This window comes from Dasypus novemcinctus, chromosome 8, assembly GCF_030445035.2.
Source record: "Dasypus novemcinctus isolate mDasNov1 chromosome 8, mDasNov1.1.hap2, whole genome shotgun sequence".
Taxonomy (NCBI): Eukaryota; Metazoa; Chordata; class Mammalia; order Cingulata; family Dasypodidae; genus Dasypus; species Dasypus novemcinctus.
In genome coordinates this window covers 125,130,992-125,150,944 of record NC_080680.1, presented here as the reverse complement: position 1 = coordinate 125,150,944, position 19,953 = coordinate 125,130,992, and the positions used below count along the sequence as shown (strand labels likewise).

At 62.5% G+C, this 19,953-nt stretch overlaps 1 protein-coding gene across 1 annotated transcript in view; it reads left to right on the top strand.

The window, feature by feature from the left end:
• The window catches only part of COL5A1 (collagen type V alpha 1 chain), a 153,581-nt gene that overhangs the window by 39,958 nt on the left and 93,670 nt on the right, over positions 1–19,953 (top strand). The window contains 2 exon segments of the mRNA XM_058302640.2: positions 5,227–5,440; positions 6,303–6,465. Coding sequence (XP_058158623.1) covers positions 5,227–5,440; positions 6,303–6,465 — 377 coding nt within the window.

Sequence of the window (19,953 nt, the reverse complement as noted above, 5' to 3'; positions counted from 1 at the left end):
ACCAGCTTTTAGTGAGCAGCCTGTGACCCAGCTAGAGCCCACGGGGTGGCCACTGGACAGGTTGTGGCTACTACCCCCGCGGCCCCACTGGGTCCCCCAAGGACACGCTCTCCTGTCACCTGCGCTCTGCTTCCTCTGACCCTTTTGCCCCTAACTCCGTGCCGGTTTTCTCAGCCTCCCTTTGAGTCAGGCGTGACATTTAAGAGTTGGCGGGGGCGACCGCGTCGGTTTTCTCCCGGGGCCACCTGGCTTGGCGCGCTCGCTCAGGTCCCTTGGTCCCCGCCTCGTGGCTCTGCGAAGATGGGTGAGGCAGCCGAGGGCCCTTTGTGCATCGAGGTCTCTTCAAGAGCCCCCTTGTTGCGGCCTCGTCGCAGGGTGGACTGCGGCCACCCAGCCTGGGGATGTCGCTGTCTCGGTTCTGTGGCACATCGAGAGCCACGTGACAGTCTTTCCTCACACCCCACTGTGGGGAGGTCATTCTCCCTTGCATCTGGTGGCATGCTTCTTGACATTTAGGGGCGACCACACCTTCTAGAACCACCTACTGGGCAGTCGTTTGCATGTTTGCTCAGAGTTGGCCTGCTTTTCTGCCCCGTGGCTCTCAAGAAACTTGAGGGCTGGGGCTTGAGAGGGTCTGCCCGGGATCTCCTTGACTCTGCGCTTACTCTAGAAGGTCCTCTGAGTAACACGTGCATAACATTGTCACACTCGAAGGACGTGTTTGGGGAAAAAGGGGCCCTCCCTCGAGGCGATCCACGGTCAGTTAGTTGACGATGACTGCCCCCGTCATCCAATTCACCAGCACAGCAGATTTACCAGAATTTGTGCTTTATACCTTCTGCCCTCTTGGAGTTTCTTGAGGGGGGAAATGTTGGAGGGTCTCAGGCGTGCAGGCTCATTTCTAGGAAATCTAGTGCGACCCCTTGAAGAGTAAGATAAGGGATTTTTCAAGCATGGGAGTATTTTTTCCCAACCTCTCAAATTAGTGACTGATGAGACGCTCAAAAAAGTAGCTCCTGCTCTTCCAGGGCCTTCTGCTAATTAGCTCAGCCTAGTAGAGTGGGGCTACCTGTAACGAGTGCCTCGCTGGTGACAAGGAAAACTGGAGCAGCTTTGGAAGTATTTGGGAATTTCTGCAGGTTCCAAAGTGTTGACTCAGGAAAAACTATTAAAGGAACGTTCTCCTAGAGGCATGTCACAGGGTGCCGCATTCCTCAGAGCTGATGGAACGGCACGGCTTCCCTGCCCCTCTGTCTCGTCACCTCTCTTTAGTGCTTTGCTTCTCCTCTGGACCCCTCTCAGGGGTGGCCTTAAAGGTCCACTCTAAGTTTTCCGAGAGGAGAGCACTCGGGGCGTGCAGCTTGAACCACGCAAGGGGCCACGGGGTGCTTCTGCAGAAGCGAGATGGCCCGAGAGCAGCCGCTGTGCAGGATCAGCTGAGTGCAGGGGGAGGGGTGTCCTGTGTGTGGTGTGAGCCCAGAAGCCCGGCCTGCTTGAGTGCTGCAGGGGAGAGGGCTGTGGTCAGCGTGGCCGGAGCCCAGCCTGGGCCGTGGTGACATGAGCTGGTCAGGGACACCTGTGCCCATCTCTTGGGGGGCTGCCCAAGCCCAGGGGGCCGAGTCTTTCCCTAGGGGCCACCTGGAGATGGCCTTGCAGACCAAGGACGTCTGGGTCACTGTTGAGTGCCCAGTGGCCTAATGTGCGCAGGGGCACGAGGTCATGGCCTGGACGTGGCCCTCTTCCTCCCAGGCCAAGCTGACCCACGTCCCTCAGCAGCTGCACGGGGGGCACCTGCGATCTAGGGGGGAAATAGCCGACGCACGTTCCAGCCTCCTCTACGGGGCAGATGCTGCTCCAGGGCTGGAGGTGCGTCGCTGAGCCACCCCCTCCTCCCCCGAGGAGGTGCAGGTGAGCCGCGCTGCTGTCTCCACCACCGTCAGGCGGGACCTCACCTGCGCTCCACCTGAGACCACGAGACTGTTCAACCCCGCTCAGGCCCCAAGACTCGGGGTCCTGAGCGCGAGCTGTGGACTCGAAGCCACGGCTCTCCGGATGGCCTTGGGGGGCGCGATCGGCGCACGGGGGGCCGGAAGGCTTGGAGGGGGCTGTGCGGGCCAGAGCAGGCCTGTGAGACGGGGCGTGCTGGGTGCAGCCCGGGGAGGCGGGGGCTGGCTTGCCGCGGGGGTCCCTGCTCTTTGCCTGCTGTGGGGAAGTCGTGTCTAGGTTGGACTGGCCTGAGAACCCCTGAGTAGCACAGGGGCCACCGTTTCCCAGGATGCAGCTGGCACGTCCCGCGGACCCCGTGCCTGCCCCGAAGGTCCTGAGGGCGCCAGGCTGACTCAGACAGCTCAGGCTGGAGGAGGCGAGGGCCGCCTGGAGCGTGGCGGCCCGAGCGTGGCGACATCCCCGCTGGGTCTCTCCGGGGACCCCTGCAGCTGGCATGCAGGCCCACCCCGAGTCTCTGCTCCTTCCCCTCTTCTCCCCACCGAGGCCCTTTCTGCTCGAGCTCCCTCCGGTAGTCTGCTTCTCAACGCCCCCATCCCCTTGCCAGCACCTCCTTTTATTGCCCCAGGCTTGCCCGTCCCAGCGGCATCCAGGAATCAGCCTCGAGCTGGCCCTTCATGGCTGTGTCCAGAGCCCGACAAGCCTTTGCCTGGGACATCCCAGGCCTCGTGACCGTCTATCACACGGACGAGTCGAATGATCCGTCGGGCTGCCCGGCACCTGAGCCCTTGACTTCGTAGGATTCCGTTTGAACACAAGTGCATTTATTAAGCTCCTACTGTATACCTAACACGCTCTAGGGCTTTGGGCCTCAGCCTAAGCCAAAAGGAGATGATCTAAGGAAGCAACCGGGCCCCTTGCCGAGCCCACCCACAGTTGTGGCTTTTCTCCGAGAAATAAACTATGAAGTGTTCAACACAGACTGCCCTCCCCGACTGCCCAGACAGAGCTGTGTCAGCGCCCCTCTTCCTGTCGGTGACAAGAACGGGCCATCTCTACAGTGACAGTAAATCCATTGTTGTTTTGCCAGGAGATAGATTAATGTTTAGCATAATTTATCCTTTTAGGTTATCTGAGCTGAGAAAATTTGTTGCCATAGAGATTTTAAAAATTGAGAAACAGCCTTTTAATGAGCTGCTGGCAAGAGCTGACGGTTATCGGCCCCAAGCCGCGCATCACGGGAAGGCGAATGCTCTCGTTGCCCGTTTTTTTCATTATTTGGGGCAGAGTGATGACTGGAAGTGACGCGTTGTCTTGGGGTGGGGCGGGCGACGGGTGACCCTGAGCTCGGGACCACTGAGTCAGCGACTCGAACCCAAGCTGCACTGTCCACCCTGGCGTGGACGGTGGCCTTGGAGATGCTAGAGGTCAGAGGCACCCCCGCCCGAGGCCACCAGTGTCCGCTCCCTCGCAGGGACCCCGTGGGACCACTGAGAGCTGCTGGCCTTGCCAGCCGGGGTGTACCCCTGCAGGCTGCCACAGGGGTCCCCACGGAGGCCGTGACCTCTGACATTCCCTCCCTCGTCCCTGCACTTGAGGGACAGTGTGAAGCTGGGTGAGAATGGTGCCTCGGTTCATCCTTTCCCAAACGGCTCCCGTCCGGGGGTGCACGGGCAGCCCGAGAGGTTCTCCCTGTCAAACCAGCCTTTCCTCCCCCGGCTGCCGTCACCCGCCATTGGAGCGGCCCCCCAGGGGTGGAGTGCGGGGGCTTTGGGCCAGGGACCCCTGTGGCCCAGGGTGCAGAGCACATCAGACGCCCCAGATGCCCGGGCGCCGGCCCCCGGGCCGGGAACCCCTGCTTTGCCAGCCAGCACGCTGCGGGAGGGCTTTGGGACCCCCGGCTGGGTTTCCCAGCCTGCCCATGTCATGGCCTCGGGACCACATGCTTGCTTTGGGCTGGCGGGCTTGGCTGTCGGAAGCAGGGGTCCCTCTCTTTCCTCGGGCCCTGGGACCTCTCCCCTTGCTGGTCCTGCAGGGGACGGAAGGTGGCCACGAGAATTTCCCCTCTCCCCATCGGCAGTCTCAGCCCGCCCACGGGTCTGATGGCCTTTGACGTCCCCTTCACCCCGACGTGGCGCCTCCCAACTGTCCCTGCTCCAACAGTTGCCAGCAGGAGAGGCTGCTCTGTGGTTCCATCAGCAGAGGGCACTCACGGACAGCGTCCTCAGTGGAAGCCAGCCCCAGAACCTAGCTCTGCACCCACGAAGGGCGAGCGGCTCCTTGGGTCCATCTGGTTGACCTTGATACAATCTAATGGAGGGGACTGTCCGATGAGGGCTGGTTTTCTGACTCGTGCCCCTGAGCCCGATGGCGGCCCCTGCCACTAGCCAGCCGAGGCGGCCGGGGCAGCAGCGCTGTGGCTCTGGCTTGCAGTCAGTCTGTCCTTATCGACCCCGCTCTGGGCTGCCGCTCCTGGCTGGTTCTGAGAAACACATTGGCTTGGCCTGAGCGCTTCTGGCTGACTCAACTGCGCATCGATTAGCTGCGTGCTCTCAGCAGCGCCCGGCTCTCGGCAGAATTGCAAATTGCAGGTGGCGGAGAATTGCTGACTTCACCCTCAAGATCGATACAGGAGGAGGGGTCCAGTCCCCCTGTCACGGCCGTGGACCAGGGGCCAGCATGTTGAGAAGGCTGGGGCAGCTTAGGGCGGGCTTGGCGCGCTGGGTGGGGCCGGCTCGGGACTGGCCTGTGCTGTAAGAGACGTTCTCTCCCACCCACATAACAGAACTGGTGGCACTGAAACCTTTTGGTGTCCTACTTCTTCTTTTCTGCATGTAACCAAGGAAATGTCAAAAATATATAGTTCTGGTAATGGTCCCACACCTGTTCCAACCCCACTTCCCACCCTTTATCCCCTCAGTGCATGTTGAATGAGACACATTGTGCTAGATTTAGGCACTATGGGAGATGCAATGATGCATCGATAGCAGGTAGCTCACATTCCGGAAGGTTCTACTTGGGATTTGTACACAGCTGTGTGGAGGAGAGGAACTGAGAAGAGGGTGCTGGGGTGCCCAGACAGAAGGATCAGTCGGGTTTCCTAGAGCCAAGCCTTGAAGGAGCAGGCGGGGCGCGAGGCAGCAGGGAAGGGCAGATGTGCAGCAGTGCCCCGTGCCCATCGTGTGCCGCGAACGCCGCCAGGCCCGGGTTGGCTCTCGGCAGAGCCGAGGGCCGGGCCCGTCGGAGGCGCCGGGGCCCGCTCACCTCCGTCCTCTGTTGCAGCGTCGGCGTTCCCCGAGGACTTCTCCATTCTCACCACCGTGAAGGCCAAGAAAGGCAGCCAGGCTTTTCTGGTCTCCATCTACAACGAGCAGGGCATCCAGCAGGTCGGCCTGGAGATGGGCCGCTCGCCCGTCTTCCTCTACGAGGACCACACGGGCAAGCCCGGCCCCGAGGACTACCCCCTGTTCAGGGGCATCAACCTGTCGGATGGCAAGTAAGTGGCACTGATCGTGGCCCAGCCCTCCGAGCTGACAGCAGGACCCGCGGTGGACGGTGTCGGGATGCGCCCTGGGGCCGCGCCGAGTGGGGAGCGCTGGGCTGGGAGTCCTGAGGCCTCAGCTCATCCCCTGTGGCTTCAGGCAGTGCCGTCTCCCCAGGCCCCCATTTCTCCCTCTGTAAAATGCACTCGGCTACGTTGAATGTATCAGAAGGGACGTAGGAGGTTGTGTAGATTTTCTCAGCCTGTTCCAGAAAGGATTTAAGGACATGGCTATGATAAAAAAATTTAAAAAAAGACAGGGCTTTCTAGAATTCTCTGTTGGGTGCAGAGCTAAACGCTGGCGGTGCAAGAGTCGCCTCTTCCGTGGCTAACGCTCCTGGGGTCAAGTGCGATGTTTTGGAAGGCCTCCAAGACTTGATCCTTGTGTTCCTCACTAATTAAGGGTTTCAGACAGATTCATCGATTCTGACTTTTCCCTTGAAAACTCAGCTTGTCATTGGTGGCCCAGATGGTGCGTGGGAGAGAGCACCGTCTTGCTAATGACCCATCAGGACGGCCACCTCCATCCTTCCACAACGGCTGTGACAGCCGCCGTTGATGAGCCCGCGCAGGCGCCCATGGGAGCCTTCCCACGAGCCGACGGGGTTCTGACAGCTGTCCCCACGTCAGCGATGAGAACCCTGAGGTTTAGAGACCACACGATGACATGGAGCATAACTGGGGCGCCCCACCACGTGGGTGCAGGAGATGGGAATTCCTTCTTGTGTCTTGAGTACTTTGGAGCAAAACCGCTCGTGCCGGCCTTTGGGGCCGCCAGCGCCCCCTTCACCCTCCTGGGCTGTCTGTTCCTTTGCAGGTGGCACAGGATCGCTCTCAGTGTCCACAAGAAAAATGTCACCTTGGTCCTGGACTGTGCAAAGAAGATCACGAAATTCCTGGACCGCAGCAGCCACCCCATCGTCGACGTCAACGGCATCATTGTGTTTGGCACCAGGATCCTGGATGAGGAAGTGTTTGAGGTGAGCGGGAGAGGGCAGGAGGCCCCGGTGCCCCCCTGGGGTAGATGTACCATGGGGGTCGCTGCCTTGTTCAGAGACCCCCACGCATGGGGACCAGACACCCACGCCGATGCCGCGTCCGTCGTGAGCCGTTGCTGCCGTCAGCAGGGATGTGTGGGGCCCGTGGCGGGGGCACGTGTGGAGAGCGGGGCACCCCTGTCCCGGGGCTCCACCCGGAGGGAAGGGTGGGCGCCCGGGGGGGCGTGTAGAAATGTGACCTGGGGGGACGGGGCGGGCGCAACTTCCCAGCTGATGGAGGCTGCAGGAAGGCACCCGCGGACTCGGTCAGGCGGGGTTCTAGCTCAGCGGCGTCTGGGCTGTATCTGCCCGGGAACCCTGCTCTCTGGGAAATGCCCCAGTGATTGGAGCGGGATGCTGAGCAATGTGGACCTGGGGCACCCCATTGGGACCTGCAGAGTCCTGCTTTCTCTCTTTGATAGTCAGGGGTGCAGCTTAAGCTGGTGTTGGAAAGCGCCGTCCCAATGCCCATAGTTTGAGAAGGTCTGCGGTTGGTTAGGGAGCTACGGTGGCCCCTTAGTGGAAGGTGCTGGAATCACCAGGGAACAGTTAAAAATTCAGATTCCGAGGCCCGGCTCCAGGAGTGCGGGGGCCCCGGGCCTGTGGCAGGCCCCGGAATCTGTATTTCTGGAAGGTGTTCAGGAGCTGTGCTCCCTCCAGGACCTTCTGCGGGTTTCCTTTTCTTTCACGTAATTGGGCTTTCTGGAAGATTTTGTTGGATCCAAGGGCTCCGTTGCTGAAGCGTGAAACCACTAGGCTCAATGACTTCGGCGGGCTGGCCCAACTCTAGATTTTAGTTGTGGGGTCCCCAGGGATAGCGGGAGGGCGGCACTTCCTCCAAGGGAGTCCCCCACAGCCAGCGTGAGCTGCCAGGAATGCCTGGCCCAGCCGTGCTCGGCTCCGGATGACTCCTGACGGATTCCCGCCCCTGGCCGACCCGAGGTGGGTTCCCGGGGTCCGTGCACCCCTGCGGTGCTCGGGGTGCCCCCCAAGAAGGACCCCTGGCTTCACGTCCACCCCGACCCGAGGGACAAATACCTCGCGCTTATTCCATTTCTGTTTAACGGTAGCGGCACCTCCTGGGGGGAGAAGAGCAAGCTCTAAGCAGTGAGAAGAGAGATTCCGGGGCCTCCCCGCTCTGTAAAGAGTTTTGGGAGCAGGAAATGGACCCATGAGAAACGGGTGCAGCTGTGGCTGACCGTGGCGCTGGCCGCCCGGTGCTGAATGCTCGGCTCTTTCGTGCACAAGCTGGACTGGAGACAGGTTGCGCTACCACTTCTACGCCTCGACTGCTCTTCCTGTAAAATGGGATAATGCGTGTACCTACCTCTGGGCTGGGGCCCCGTGACGGCAGGTTCGACGCAGCTCATCGCCGGCAGGCTGCCTCCCGCGAGCGTCACAGGGACCTTGCGTCGCGCTGCATGGCCGTCCCACATCCGAGCCGCGCAAGTGGGACACGCTTGGGTGGCCCGACGTGGACGGGGAGGAGAGACCCGCAGCCACCTGCACGGGGCCTGCTGGGGGGGGCCGGGGGCGAGTGTGTATGGGTCCTGCAGGGCCCCTCTGCTCAGGGGCCCGTGAAGCTGCAGCCCCGGGGCGCGACGGGCTGGCACGAGCGCTCGACGCCGGCGGCGCTGCCCAGGGCTGCGGAAGCTGCTGAGATGCACCCTCTGAGCGCGCGTCTGCCCAGACTGGCCCCGAGACCGGCATGGGCGCTGGGTGGCCAGGTTGTCCCTGCCGAGCGGGAGCAGCTTTGGGCTCTCCTGGGGAGCTGGGTTCAGGAACTTGGGGCGTGCACAGACGGATGGGGGGGCTGGGTGAAGCCCAGGAGCTTGGTGGGCTGCTCGGTGGGCTGCCGGAATCGCACGCGCCAGCTGTGGGGGGGCACGGTGCTGGCCCCGCCGGGGCGGTTGGGGCCGCGCTGGGCTTGTCCGCGAGCGCCCGGCTGGGGGAGCCATGTGGCCGCTGGCGCCAGGGCTGGCCCTCTGCCCTCCCTCTTCCCTTCCGTCGAGGGCGCTGAAAGCAGCGTTAGAAGGCGGTGGCAGGTTCGTTTATTGTGCCCAGCTTCTCTGTGCTGAGCCCAACCTCCGTGACAGCGTCTTTTGTGTGATCACCGTGTGCCTTCGGTTGTAAAGATTTGGGAAAATTGCCTTATCTGTCTGGAAAAAAATGAGGATCCTGAAACAAATACTGCCTCCTGATTTTCTAACTGAGCAGAAAGGCGATTTTCCCATCACTGAGTTGTAACAAGAACCACCTGCCATGGGCAGTTTTAGCAATCAGTGGTCAGGAGGACTGGGTGTGAATCTCTCTGCCCCACCTTTTACTAGCTGTGTGATCTTGTGTGAGTTGCCTAACCTGTCTGAGACTCAGTTTCCCCCTCTGAAAAATGGGCAATGTAGTAGTCCCTATCCCGTTTTTGTGTGTGCGAAGCTCTGTGAGAATGAACCCATGGGGCATGCCCTGGGCGTACTGTAACTTATTTTGAAGAATGAGACCCCCTTTGATTTTCAAAATGAAAAGCACCTCGACTTCGACAGCCCCGGTCTTCCTTCTCGGGCCTGACCCCCCCCACGGCCATGCGAGTTTCGCTCTGCAGCTGAGGCGGCAGGCTTCTGATGCAATCGCAGGCCACAGCATTCAGGACGCGACGTCCTGGTGAGCCGCGGGCCCCTCTCCTGGAATTCCACGTGCACGAGGGAGTCTCGGCCGTGGTTGCTGCAGCGCCTGTTGGGAGCGAGGAGTTTTGTAACCCGCAGGTTAACAGGAGGCGCTGAAGGCGTTGTCCTCCCAGCCCTGGGGTTCCCTGGCTGTCACACGCATTCCCGTTCGAAACGGGAATTTCTCAGTGTGCCCAGCAGGTCAGCGGTGCCGCCAGCAGCCTCGAGCATCTTCCCCTGTAACCGTGTGATGAATGAGTAGAGTGGGACGGGCCCCCCCTTCCCAGCCTCCCTTTGTCTTGTTGTAGGGGACACAGAACTTTTAGAAAATAAAAGTGATTTAATGCTTTACCTTGCAACGTTCTAGATGGTGAGTCTTCCCTTTCTAGCCCCTGGAAGGCTCCTCAGAAGGAAGTGCCGGCGCCCCCGTGAAGTGTTTCTGCAGGTGCTGCCCCCCTGGAAGGAGGTTTCCCTGGGCAGGGGCTCTCCGGAGGCCGGGCATCTGGGTAACTCGGGGAGGGCCCAGGCCCCGCGGGCCCCTTCCGGAGGAGCTTTGGGCCGCAGTGGGTTCACTCGGCTCTGGAAGGTGTGTTGGGGGCACCGAGGCTTTTCCTGGAGTGTATGATGCCCCAGAGAGGTCCCCGCTGCCCACAGTGAAGGGCTGTTGAGGCGTCACGGTGGCGACGGAGCCCGGCAGGGGCAAGGGGCACGCTCCTGCTGCACCCCACTGCCCACCCAACGGGCCGCGCCAGGCTCTGGGCGCCGACCCTGCGCCTGTGCCCGGCCCCCTCTGCTCCCGCCCTGGCCTGAGCTAGCTCGACGCGGCCGCCTGAGTGGACAGGGCAGGTCGTGCTCGTCCCTTCCAAACCAGCCAGGGAGAAAGTGGAAGGAGTGTCAGCCCTGGGTCCCGCGAACCTTGGGGACGCGGTCTGACCGGCCTCTTCCCAGCCGGTGACCCTGAGCCCGCTGCTGGAGTTCCCTGGGCCCGGCATCCGGGCCTGCAAGTGACGGACGTGCTGCACACGTGGCCCTGAGCCAGGCGTGGCGCTCCCTCCCTCCTGGTCCCAGAGCCGATGGGTGACCCCGGGGATGGGGTGGCGGGAGCGGGTGGGGGCTCGGGCTGGCGCTGCTCGGGCTGCTCCAGCCTGCTGCCAGGTGACTTGGCCGGCCTCTGCGTGTCTGGCTTGTTCTTGGTGCAGCGCCGAGGCTGCCCGGGCGTGTGGGCCACGGCGCCCCTGCAGTCTGCAGCTCCTCTTGGAGCGCGGCTGGAGCACCTGGGGGCTGGCCAGTCCTGAGAAGAGGGGCCCGTGGCCCCAGGAAAGCACCTTGTGCTCCTCCGCAGCCCGGCAGGGAAGGCGCCCTGTGGGCCTGGTGTTTTCAGAAATGCCAAAGCAAATGCCCCGGACAGCGAGTGGCCCCCGGCTGGGGGAGGGAGGCTGATGGGGGTGGGGTGCCCGGCGAGGACGCGCCTGCTGCGCGCTGGGCAGTGGGCCTCCACGGCGCCTGGGCGGAGGAGACGCATGTGGCCATCTCACGGCTCGGGACAGCAGCACAGAGGGGCCCAGGGTCACCCAGCAGGGTCGCAGCTGGACGGGGTCCAACGGGGCCAAAGCCCCTGCTCTGCTCCTTTCCTCCTGGCGCGCGTGCCGAGAACCGCGACCCCGGGGCGGCTGCAGGTGCCGGCTCCCTCCCTGCTTACCTGTGCCGAGGTCAGGGGACGCAGGCCTGCAGAAAGGGCAGGCGGCCTTCCCCGGCCAGGGCAGGCTTCTAGGACAGGGCAGGAGTTGACCCGGCGGCCCAGAGGGCGGGCAGGCCCCTGGTCTTGCCGTCAGGCCCCTGCTGCTCTGTTCCTGGAGCACTGCGTGGGCTGCAAGTTAGCATTCATGCGGCGGTGGGTGAGGCTGGGCCTCGGGCTCCTCATCTAGCAAGTGGGGCCCCAGCGCCTCCACCTGGGTGCGGCGAGGATGAAAGCTGGAAGCGCCCGGCGGGTCCTCGGCACAGGGTCCGCCCACGGTCAGGGGTGCTGGTGGCGGTCCTCAAAGGGCACTGGCCGCTGCACGAGGCCTTCCCTGTCTGCCGTGGTTGTGGCCCCTTGTCCCGTCGGGCAGGGAGGAGAGAGGCGCGGGGAACGGCCCAGGCAGCGCAGCCGGTAGGAGCCCTGCGGGGCGGCAGGCAGGGAGGCCCGCAGCTGGCCGCTGGCCTGCGCGTGGGCGGGCGCCGGGGCTGCGTCCCCTGGGAGCCCTGCGATTTCCTTTCGCGTCGGCTCGGGCGCAGGTTCTCCCGGGCGATTGTGCGGGCGAGGCTGGGGGCGCCCCTCCAGCTCTTCTGGGACGCCCCGGTGGCAGGACAGGTGGACTCCGGGCCCGCTGGCCGGGCGTGGGCGCACCCCTGCCAAGCATGTGTCGGGGCGCCGGACTGGGGGCATCTCGCCAACGCGCTGGGCAGTTCCTTGGAGGTCGTGGCTGTTTCACTCTGAGTCTTGCTCTCTGAGAACATGGAAAATCCAGCGCGGCCTCGTTTTCCGGCCCGCGCCCACGCCCCGGATCGGATTTGCAGGCGACACAGCAGCTGCAAGGACAGGCGCCGCGTCGGGGCTGCTCCACGCGGGCCCCACGCCCCAGGGAGGGGCTGGGGGCTGGGGCGTAGGTCGCGGGTGGTGGAGGCTGCGCTGGGGGACTCCGTCCGTTCTGTTTGGACAAGGCAAGTCCTGGCGGGGCCCTCTCCTCACCCCCTTCCAGGACGCCGTCCCGCGCTACCTGCCGCTCCCCCTGCGGTGGCTCCTCCACAGTGGGGACGCCAGCCCTGACTGGCCCCTGCATGGGGGCGGGGGGCTCGGCGCCGCAGGCTGGCGGGGCAGTGACGCACTGGAGCCCAGGTCTGGAGCTGTCCCCGCCGGCCCCAGGTCTCCTTCCACTGAGGCCTGCATCTCCTGAGGAAGTTGGCCCCTGCCCGGACCACCTGACCCGGCCCTCCGACCCCTCCACCTGCATCTCTGTGGGCAACCTCCTGGCTCTGGCCCTCAGCCCTGTGGTTCCCATGGGGGCCCAGCCGAGGAGGCCCTTCCTCCCGGCTCCCGCTCGCCCCGGGGCCCTGAGGAGTGTCCCTTTTGCCCTGTACTTGAGCTTCTTTTCTGCCTCCTCCCCTGGCATTCCTTGCATTGGGGTTCCCCGGTCTGGCTGTCCGGCAGCTTCTGGTACCTGCAAGGCTGCTGTGATGCTCGAGCGCTGCAGTGGCTCTGAGACTCACGGGGCCCAGCGTTCCACAAGTCGGACTCCACATCCCCTCTGTCTATGCTGCTTTCTCTCCAGTTAAATGCTTTCTAGGAGGCCGTGTGTTTGGAGCTCCTTTTCCGGAATTGAAAAGTGCAGGCTTTCCCCTTGAGGTAGCCACGCTGTCTGGCCCTCTGCCTTGTTCCCGGTATTGGGAGTTGACAGTGGAGGTGTCTGGGTTGGGGACCCAGCCATGACCTTGGCAGTGATGTTGGTGAGTGTGTCAGTGGAGATGAAGGTGATGAGTGTGGTGGTGATGGATGTATCGGTGGAGATGATGGTGATGGTGGTGATGGTGTTGGATGTGTTGGCGGTGGAGATGATGGTGGTGGTGTGTGTGTTGGTGGAGGTGATGGTGATGGTGGTGGAGAAGATGGTGATGGTGATGATGGTGACGGAAGTGTTGGTGGAGGTGATGGTGATAGTGGTGGTGGTGGTGGAGGTGATGGGGATGATGGTGATGGAAGTGTTGGTGGAGGTGATGGTGATAGTGGTGGTGGTGGTTGTGCAGGTGATAATAATGGTGATGGTAATGGATGTGTCCCCAGTGGAGATGATGTTGATGGTGGTGATGGTGGTGGATGTGTTGGTGGAAGTGATGATGAGGATGGCGATGGTGATAGATGTGTTGGCATTGGAGGTGCTAGTGGTGATGGTGCTGGAGGGGTTGGTGGAGGTGATGACGATGATGTTATGGTGGATGTGCTGGCAGTGGAGGTGCTGGTGGTGATGGTGGTGGATGGGTTGGTGGAGGCAGTGGTGGTGGAGGTGATGATGATGGTGATCGTGATGAATGTATTGCTGGAGGTGATGAAGACGGTGGTGGTGATGGATGTGTCGGCAGTGGAGGTGCTGGTGGCAGTGGTGGACGTGTGGGTGGAGGTGGAGAAGATGGTGATGGTGATGATGGTGACGGAAGTGTTGGTGGAGGTGATGGTGATAGTGGTGGTGGTGGTGGAGGTGATGGGGATGATGGTGATGGAAGTGTTGGTGGAGGTGATGGTGATAGTGGTGGTGGTGGTTGTGCAGGTGATAATAATGGTGATGGTAATGGATGTGTCCCCAGTGGAGATGATGTTGATGGTGGTGATGGTGGTGGATGTGTTGGTGGAAGTGATGATGAGGATGGCGATGGTGATAGATGTGTTGGCATTGGAGGTGCTAGTGGTGATGGTGCTGGAGGGGTTGGTGGAGGTGATGACGATGATGTTATGGTGGATGTGCTGGCAGTGGAGGTGCTGGTGGTGATGGTGGTGGATGGGTTGGTGGAGGCAGTGGTGGTGGAGGTGATGATGATGGTGATCGTGATGAATGTATTGCTGGAGGTGATGAAGACGGTGGTGGTGATGGATGTGTCGGCAGTGGAGGTGCTGGTGGCAGTGGTGGACGTGTGGGTGGAGGTGATGGTGAGGATGGTGCCAGCTGCACTTACTTAGCCCTCACTGTGTGCCAGGCACCCTGCTAAGCGTTCTGCAGGGGTGACCACCTTTAGTCCCCAGGACTCTTCTGGGAGGTCAGTCACGTTATCCTCATTTTAGAAATAAGCAGAGTCCTACAGACACCATGATGTGCAGAATGTGTCAGAGCTGACGAGGGCAGGGTCCAGTGCTCAGGCCACTTGAGCCTGACATCTCTGCTGCACCTGCTTCCCGGTGAGGCTGTGGCCAGGGCGTGCCCCTGGGGTAATGGTGCCGTGCTCCACTGTCAATATGGTCTACGCTCCTGGAAGTTCAGGTGGGGGCACAGGGGAGCCGGCTTTGCTCATGGGCTGACCAGCTGGCCTGTGGGCCTTTGTGACTGGCCAGATGCCCCTCTTGGCCGCCTCCATGTCCGCAGCAAAATATCCAGGGCTGTGAAGCTGACACAGTAAGGCCTTTTGTGTCCAGCGAGCTTTCTGAGGAGGTGGGTGTGTCTCTCTGGCCACTGTCACCAGCATGGTCCTGCCCTGTCCTCAGTCCCCACTCCCCCACACTGACCTCCTCAGTGGCTGAGCTGGCTCTTTAGTCACCGCACCCAGTTACATCATCCTAGAGGGGTTGTGACTCGATTGTCCCCTGTAGCAGGCTTGCAGGGGGACATTTTGCAGACATGCACCCAGTGCTCTTGTCCGCTGACTCAACCCTGGATGTTCCAAAAGCCGCACCTGGCTGGGGGCCGCAGGAGAGAATTTGCCTGGGACTGGAGGTGCTGCGTCCTGAGCAAGGAAAGCCCGCGTGCGTATGTGTTGGGGAGCGTCAGAGCCACGGGCCACGGAGGGACCTGCGGGGGAGGGCGGGCCGCGGCTCCCACGCACGGGTGTATTTCTTTAACACTCCGGTTAACAGTGTTGAACTCGTTCTCAGACTCCACAGGCAACTTTGAAAATTACACACAGAAAAATGATTTCAACCTTCTCTGGCATGGCGAGCTTTGTTTTTCCATTCTGTGTGACTCATGGGTGCAAAATACCAAAACAAGAGTTTAGATGTTGTTTTAGTTTGTTAAAGCTGCCGGGAGAAAAATGCCAGAAGTGGGCGGCTTTTATAAAGGGGGTTTTTAGGACCAAAGCTCGCAGTTCTGAGGCTGTGAGAATGTGCAAATCAAGGCATCCTCGGAGGGGCTTTCTCGCCAAGGTCACCTGCTGGCAGATGCCGGACGCCTGCCCCGTGGTGAGGCAAGATGGTGGCTCTCCGTCTGGGCCGCTGCCTTTCCCAGGCTGCTGTCCCTGTCGGCTTCGAGCTGCTGCGCTCGTTCCAGCCCCGTGCTGTTCGTCAGCGTCTCTGGGCCTTTTTGTCTTTCTGCACCCGCAGGCCATCAGGGGCCCTCTTTGCTCTCTTGCTCTCAGTGTGTTTCTGCTTTTGAGTCTCATTTTATGTAAGATCTGGCAAGAAGCTGGAGACCCGCCCCGGGTCTGCCCCACTGACGTAGCCCAGTCAAATTTTCAAGTGCTCTAACAGAGGGTGATCTAATCAAAAGGGCCTTGCCGGAATCTAAAGGAGTCAAAGGGCCCCACGCCCACAGGAAGGGATTAGTTCAAAGAACATGATCTTTTTTGGGATTCATAAAGCTTCAAACTCTCACGGATGTTAAATGACTTATTTGGGCCTGGGGAGCTTGAAAAGGGAGACTTGGTGCCTTTTACCTGCGAAACCTCCAAGGAAAATGAGCCCAGTCCAGGAATTGGCTCTCGGCTGTGTCCCAGCCAGCCCACACTTGTCCTGTCCATCTTGGAAATCTGCCCGGTCTCCCCAGCGAGGCAAACGCCCTGCAGGACGGGTGTGGGGGCTCAGACCCTCTTGAATCCCTGGTGCTCTGTGTGGAGTCGGTCCCCCACCAGCTCTACCTCCTCTTCCCGTGATGACTGAGCAGGGAGGCCTGGCTGAGCTCTGCCAGCTGCAGGAAGGCCTGCGTCCCCGTGGGCTCCACTGCTCTGACCTGGCCACGCTCTGCCCTCTCCACCTGCCGGCCCCGGGGAAATGGAAGTAGATGGCAGCAGGGCAGGGGTGGAGGCCCGTGGTTCCCTCCCGTCATCACTGCCTGGACAACAGTCTTGCCAACCACCCCTCCTACAGCCTCGACCAAGAAGATTTGCTTCTCAAATGCCGTGTCTCTCCCTTGATGCAAAGCAGGGCTCCGGCTACAGTTGGATTATGGAACCCCCAGGCAGAGCGCAGGCCCCGGCTGCCCACAGGGCTGGCTTGCACTGGCCGAGGAGAGTGCCAGGCATCAGCAGTCAGGGCAGGGCTGGCTCGCCAGGGGCCCGGGGGGATACCGAGGCACGCCAGTTTCAATGTGGGGACAGGAAGTGTAGAAGCGGGCAAGGGGTCAGAGGGCACGGCATCCTTGAAGACAGGCCAGGCCGGAGTCCCCGCCCTGCGTCTCTCAGTGAGTCGACCTTTTCGCCCGCCCCGGGCCCGAGGCTGCCCGGCTCTTCAAGGACAGCTTTGCCATTTCCCTGCTGGTAACAGAACCGTTTATGAACCCGGGTCAAAGCTCATTATTGGAAAAGGCCCAACCGATGCCCTCAGCAAGAGCTGCGAGAGCCAAGGACGTCCACCTGCCGCGTCAAGGGCCGATGGAGTTGCGAGTGCCACGGGTGGTGACCTGTGTGGCGGAGGGGCGTGGCCGTGGACCAGCAGGCGCGGCGGGGGGTCTCTCAACAGCCGGGCAGAGCTCTGCAGGGCAGGCGGGGCACGTGGAGCAGAGAGCTGTGGTCAGTTACGCAGCCAGTGGTGGGATGCAAATAGCAGGCAGGTGGTTGGGGCACCCGGGGGGGCCTGGGGCTCGGTGTGGAAGTGAAATTGTGATTCAAACGCTTGGCCTGGGAATCAGATGCAGCCCAAGCTCTCCAGGCAAACTGGCTCGTGCCCACCCGTGTGAGCAGGACTCTGCGGATACGGCGGAAGGGCGGATGGGCGCCTGAAGCCTGACACTGAAGCATGCGTATGATGGGACCCCGAGGCCTCCAACCTAAAGGGGCACCAGGCCGCTCCAGGGGGGGCCCAGAGGCTGCGGGGGATGGCATGGCCTCGGGGAGCCCTCGCGCCGCTGCCCCGTGCTGGGGTCCTCGGGAGAGTGACGCCGCTCCCCGCCTCGCTCACTCTCCTGTGAAATGGGGGTTAGAGGGTGGCAGTGAGGCTCTGCGCATCTCGGGGGGCTGTGAGGGGGAAGGTGGCCTCCGTGGGGGCGCCCCAGGACCGTCAGCCCAGGAAAGAGCCAAGAAAAAGCCTCTGTGGACAAGGGATGCGACTTGCCAACGGGGTCCAGGCTGGGCTGCCCGGGCTGCGGGGGTGCCGACGTTCACGCTAAGGAACCCAGCGTGTGACCACGGGGTGTTGTCCTGGGCTGGAAGGGGGCACGAGGGCCACGTGATGCTGGGTGGCCCCACCCCTCCTCGCCTCTGCCCGGGAGCCTGCCTGGGTTGACGTGTTGGATGGGACTGCAGCCGTGCGGGCTCCTCTGCCAGCCCCCCTCTGTGCCCTGACCTCTTGGAGCCCTAACCTGCAAAGCGGGATGGTGGTGTTCCTCCAGGGATTTCTTTTCTTCCTTAAATCACCTCTTGGGTGGAGTCCCCAAGTGTCACCAGCTGAAGGCAGAGGTGCTGGGGAGCAGAGAGGGCAGGGCTTGCCCTCCTCCCCGGGGACCCCGGGGCTCCCCATGGAACCGTTCTGGGCGCGCCGGCTGGCTGAGCCGCAGTCCCGGCGGGCCCTGGCGTCCTGCGATTCTGTGAGCCTGGGGGGGCAGGGGGCGCCCAGAGGCAGGGGGCACGGGGCCATGGCAGGGTGGCAGGGAGCACTCGCGAAGCAAAGGGCCTGTTTTCCGGTGGGAAAGTTCACCCACTGGGGGCTTGCTGGGGGCCGGCTTTAAGGCGTTCTCAGAGGAAGGAGGGGCTTCCGTGCTTGTGGGGCCGCCCCGGGCCTGCCTGCACCCCTGGCCCCCCCGTCCAGCTGAGCTGCCATTTGGGGAAGCCGTTGCAGTGGTCAGAGGACCCAGCTCCCGGGGTCCGCAGGAACGTTCTTGGATTCCGCAGGGTTGGGGGGGCTGCACCTGTGACCTGTAAAATCGGGGGCGTCCAGGTGTGCGGGCACGGCGTGGGCCTGGGCTCGCGGAGGCTGCACAAACCCCTTCGGGGAGCCTGGCGGCTGCTGTGCTGGGACCAGGACATGCGGAGAATGTGCTGGAGACGCCACCACCCCGGAAACTGGGTGCCGTGGCACAGGCAGGCCCCTTCACAGGCAGCCGCGCTAAGTGCCGTGCCCAGGGTTCCCCCAGGGCCAGCGGGCCCGCACCCCTCCTCCCGTGACACACGCTGTGAAATGACAAGCTGCCGAGCAAAAGGAGGACAGATTTGATTTGAACGGATGAAATTTGAACCGGGGGGTGTTTGCATAATAAACACTCATGGCTGCCTCGCTGGTTCCGCACGGTTCCCAGAGGCCTGAGCGTTTCGGGGGGCAGGAGCCCCTGATGGCCAAGCCAGGCCGGCAGGGCACAGCCTTGAAGGGGGAGGAAGAGTGCAGTTACGGGGGAGGGCAGGACCCGCCGCTCGCCTGGGCTTGGTGTGGGGGGAGGGAAAGGGGCCTGCTGGCTTCCTCGCCCCCCTCGTCCAGGGAACCGGCTAGACCCTCGTGATGCCCCCAGGGCCACGGCAGCCAGCCCGTCTGTTGTCCTCCGTCCTCTGTCTCCTGCGTGTGCACTTTCCGCCCTGCCCGGGAGGGAGCTGGCGTGGTGGATGGGCCCAGCGAGGGGCGGGGGAGCTGGGCTCCCCTTGACCACCCCCAGCTGCCTCTGGACACACTGCGGGGAGGGTCCCCTCTGGTGGCATGTGCTGGCGGCTGGCGTCGGGGGTGTGGCCGGCTGTGCAGACAGCCTGGGGCTCAAGAGAGGGCAAGGGCGTGCGTTCCCCGGCTGCCGGTGAGCCTGGAGGGGCATTTTCCAGGCTGGACGACCAGGGGCCATGCGGGGTCTCGGTGCCCCTGGCTTGCGAGTGGGGCTGCGGCTTCTTCTCACTGATGCCCGCCTCCCTGTGGGTCTAACAGGGAGCCAAAGGCACCCCTCACTGGGTGGGAACGAGTGGGCGAAGAGCCGTCCACCTAGAGATGAGTGGGGTGGGGGACGGCAGGGGGCTGCCCCCGCGTTAGGAGGAGCCGCCTGCGCGCTGCCCGGGCGGGGCCTGGTCCTGGGGCTGCGGTCGCCCAGCGCCCCAGCTGCCTGCGTGCGAAGGGCCGGCGGGGGCGGGGGCGCCAGAGCAGCCCCCTTCCCGTTTTCCTAGCCCTTTCACCTGGCCTGGAAGGTGGGCAGAAGGGGTGGGCTCCCAGCGAGGCTCTGTGAAAGCTGCTGCCCCTAAGAGAGGACCCGCAGAAGGGCACCGTTTAGCCAAGGGTTTCCCAAGGGGAAGACGAGCAAACTCGGGACCCGGGCCAGCTTTCCACGGGATGAGTGGGGTGGATCCGGGTTACGGCTTCTTACCGTGTCCGGGAGAAGCTTTTGGGTTTCTAAGAGCCGCCCACTCCCCACTCACCCCCACCCTAGGGCTGCAGGCACGGGGGCCACAGAGAGCCTCCCTGCTCCCCTCCAGGCCTGGGTGCCCCTGAGAAGAGTGCAGGACCCTGTCCAAGGAGCCCCAAGCTGTGGGTGCTTGGAGGCCGGTAGCCCCAGAGCCGCCCTTATTGTAACCCTGGCGACGTTTGAGGGGCCTGGGAAGGGGCTTCCTTCAGGAGAGGCCAGCCTTGCCGCGCTCTCCTCTCAGTTGAGGTGAATACCCCTTAACACAAAACGCATTTTAGAGGGGGCGCTCAGTGGCATCTCATGCATTCGCAATGTCGTGCAACCGCCTCCTCTGTCAAGTTCCAAATCATCTTCGCCCAAAAAGGAAACCCTGCGCCCATTCCACGTGCCTGCGCCCTCCCCCAGGGCGCTGGCGGCCGCTCATCTGCTTTCTGGCTCAGTGGATTTGCCTTTTCTGGACATGGCATAGAAACGGAGTTGTTCAGCGTGTGGCCCTTTGTGTGTGGCTTCTTAAC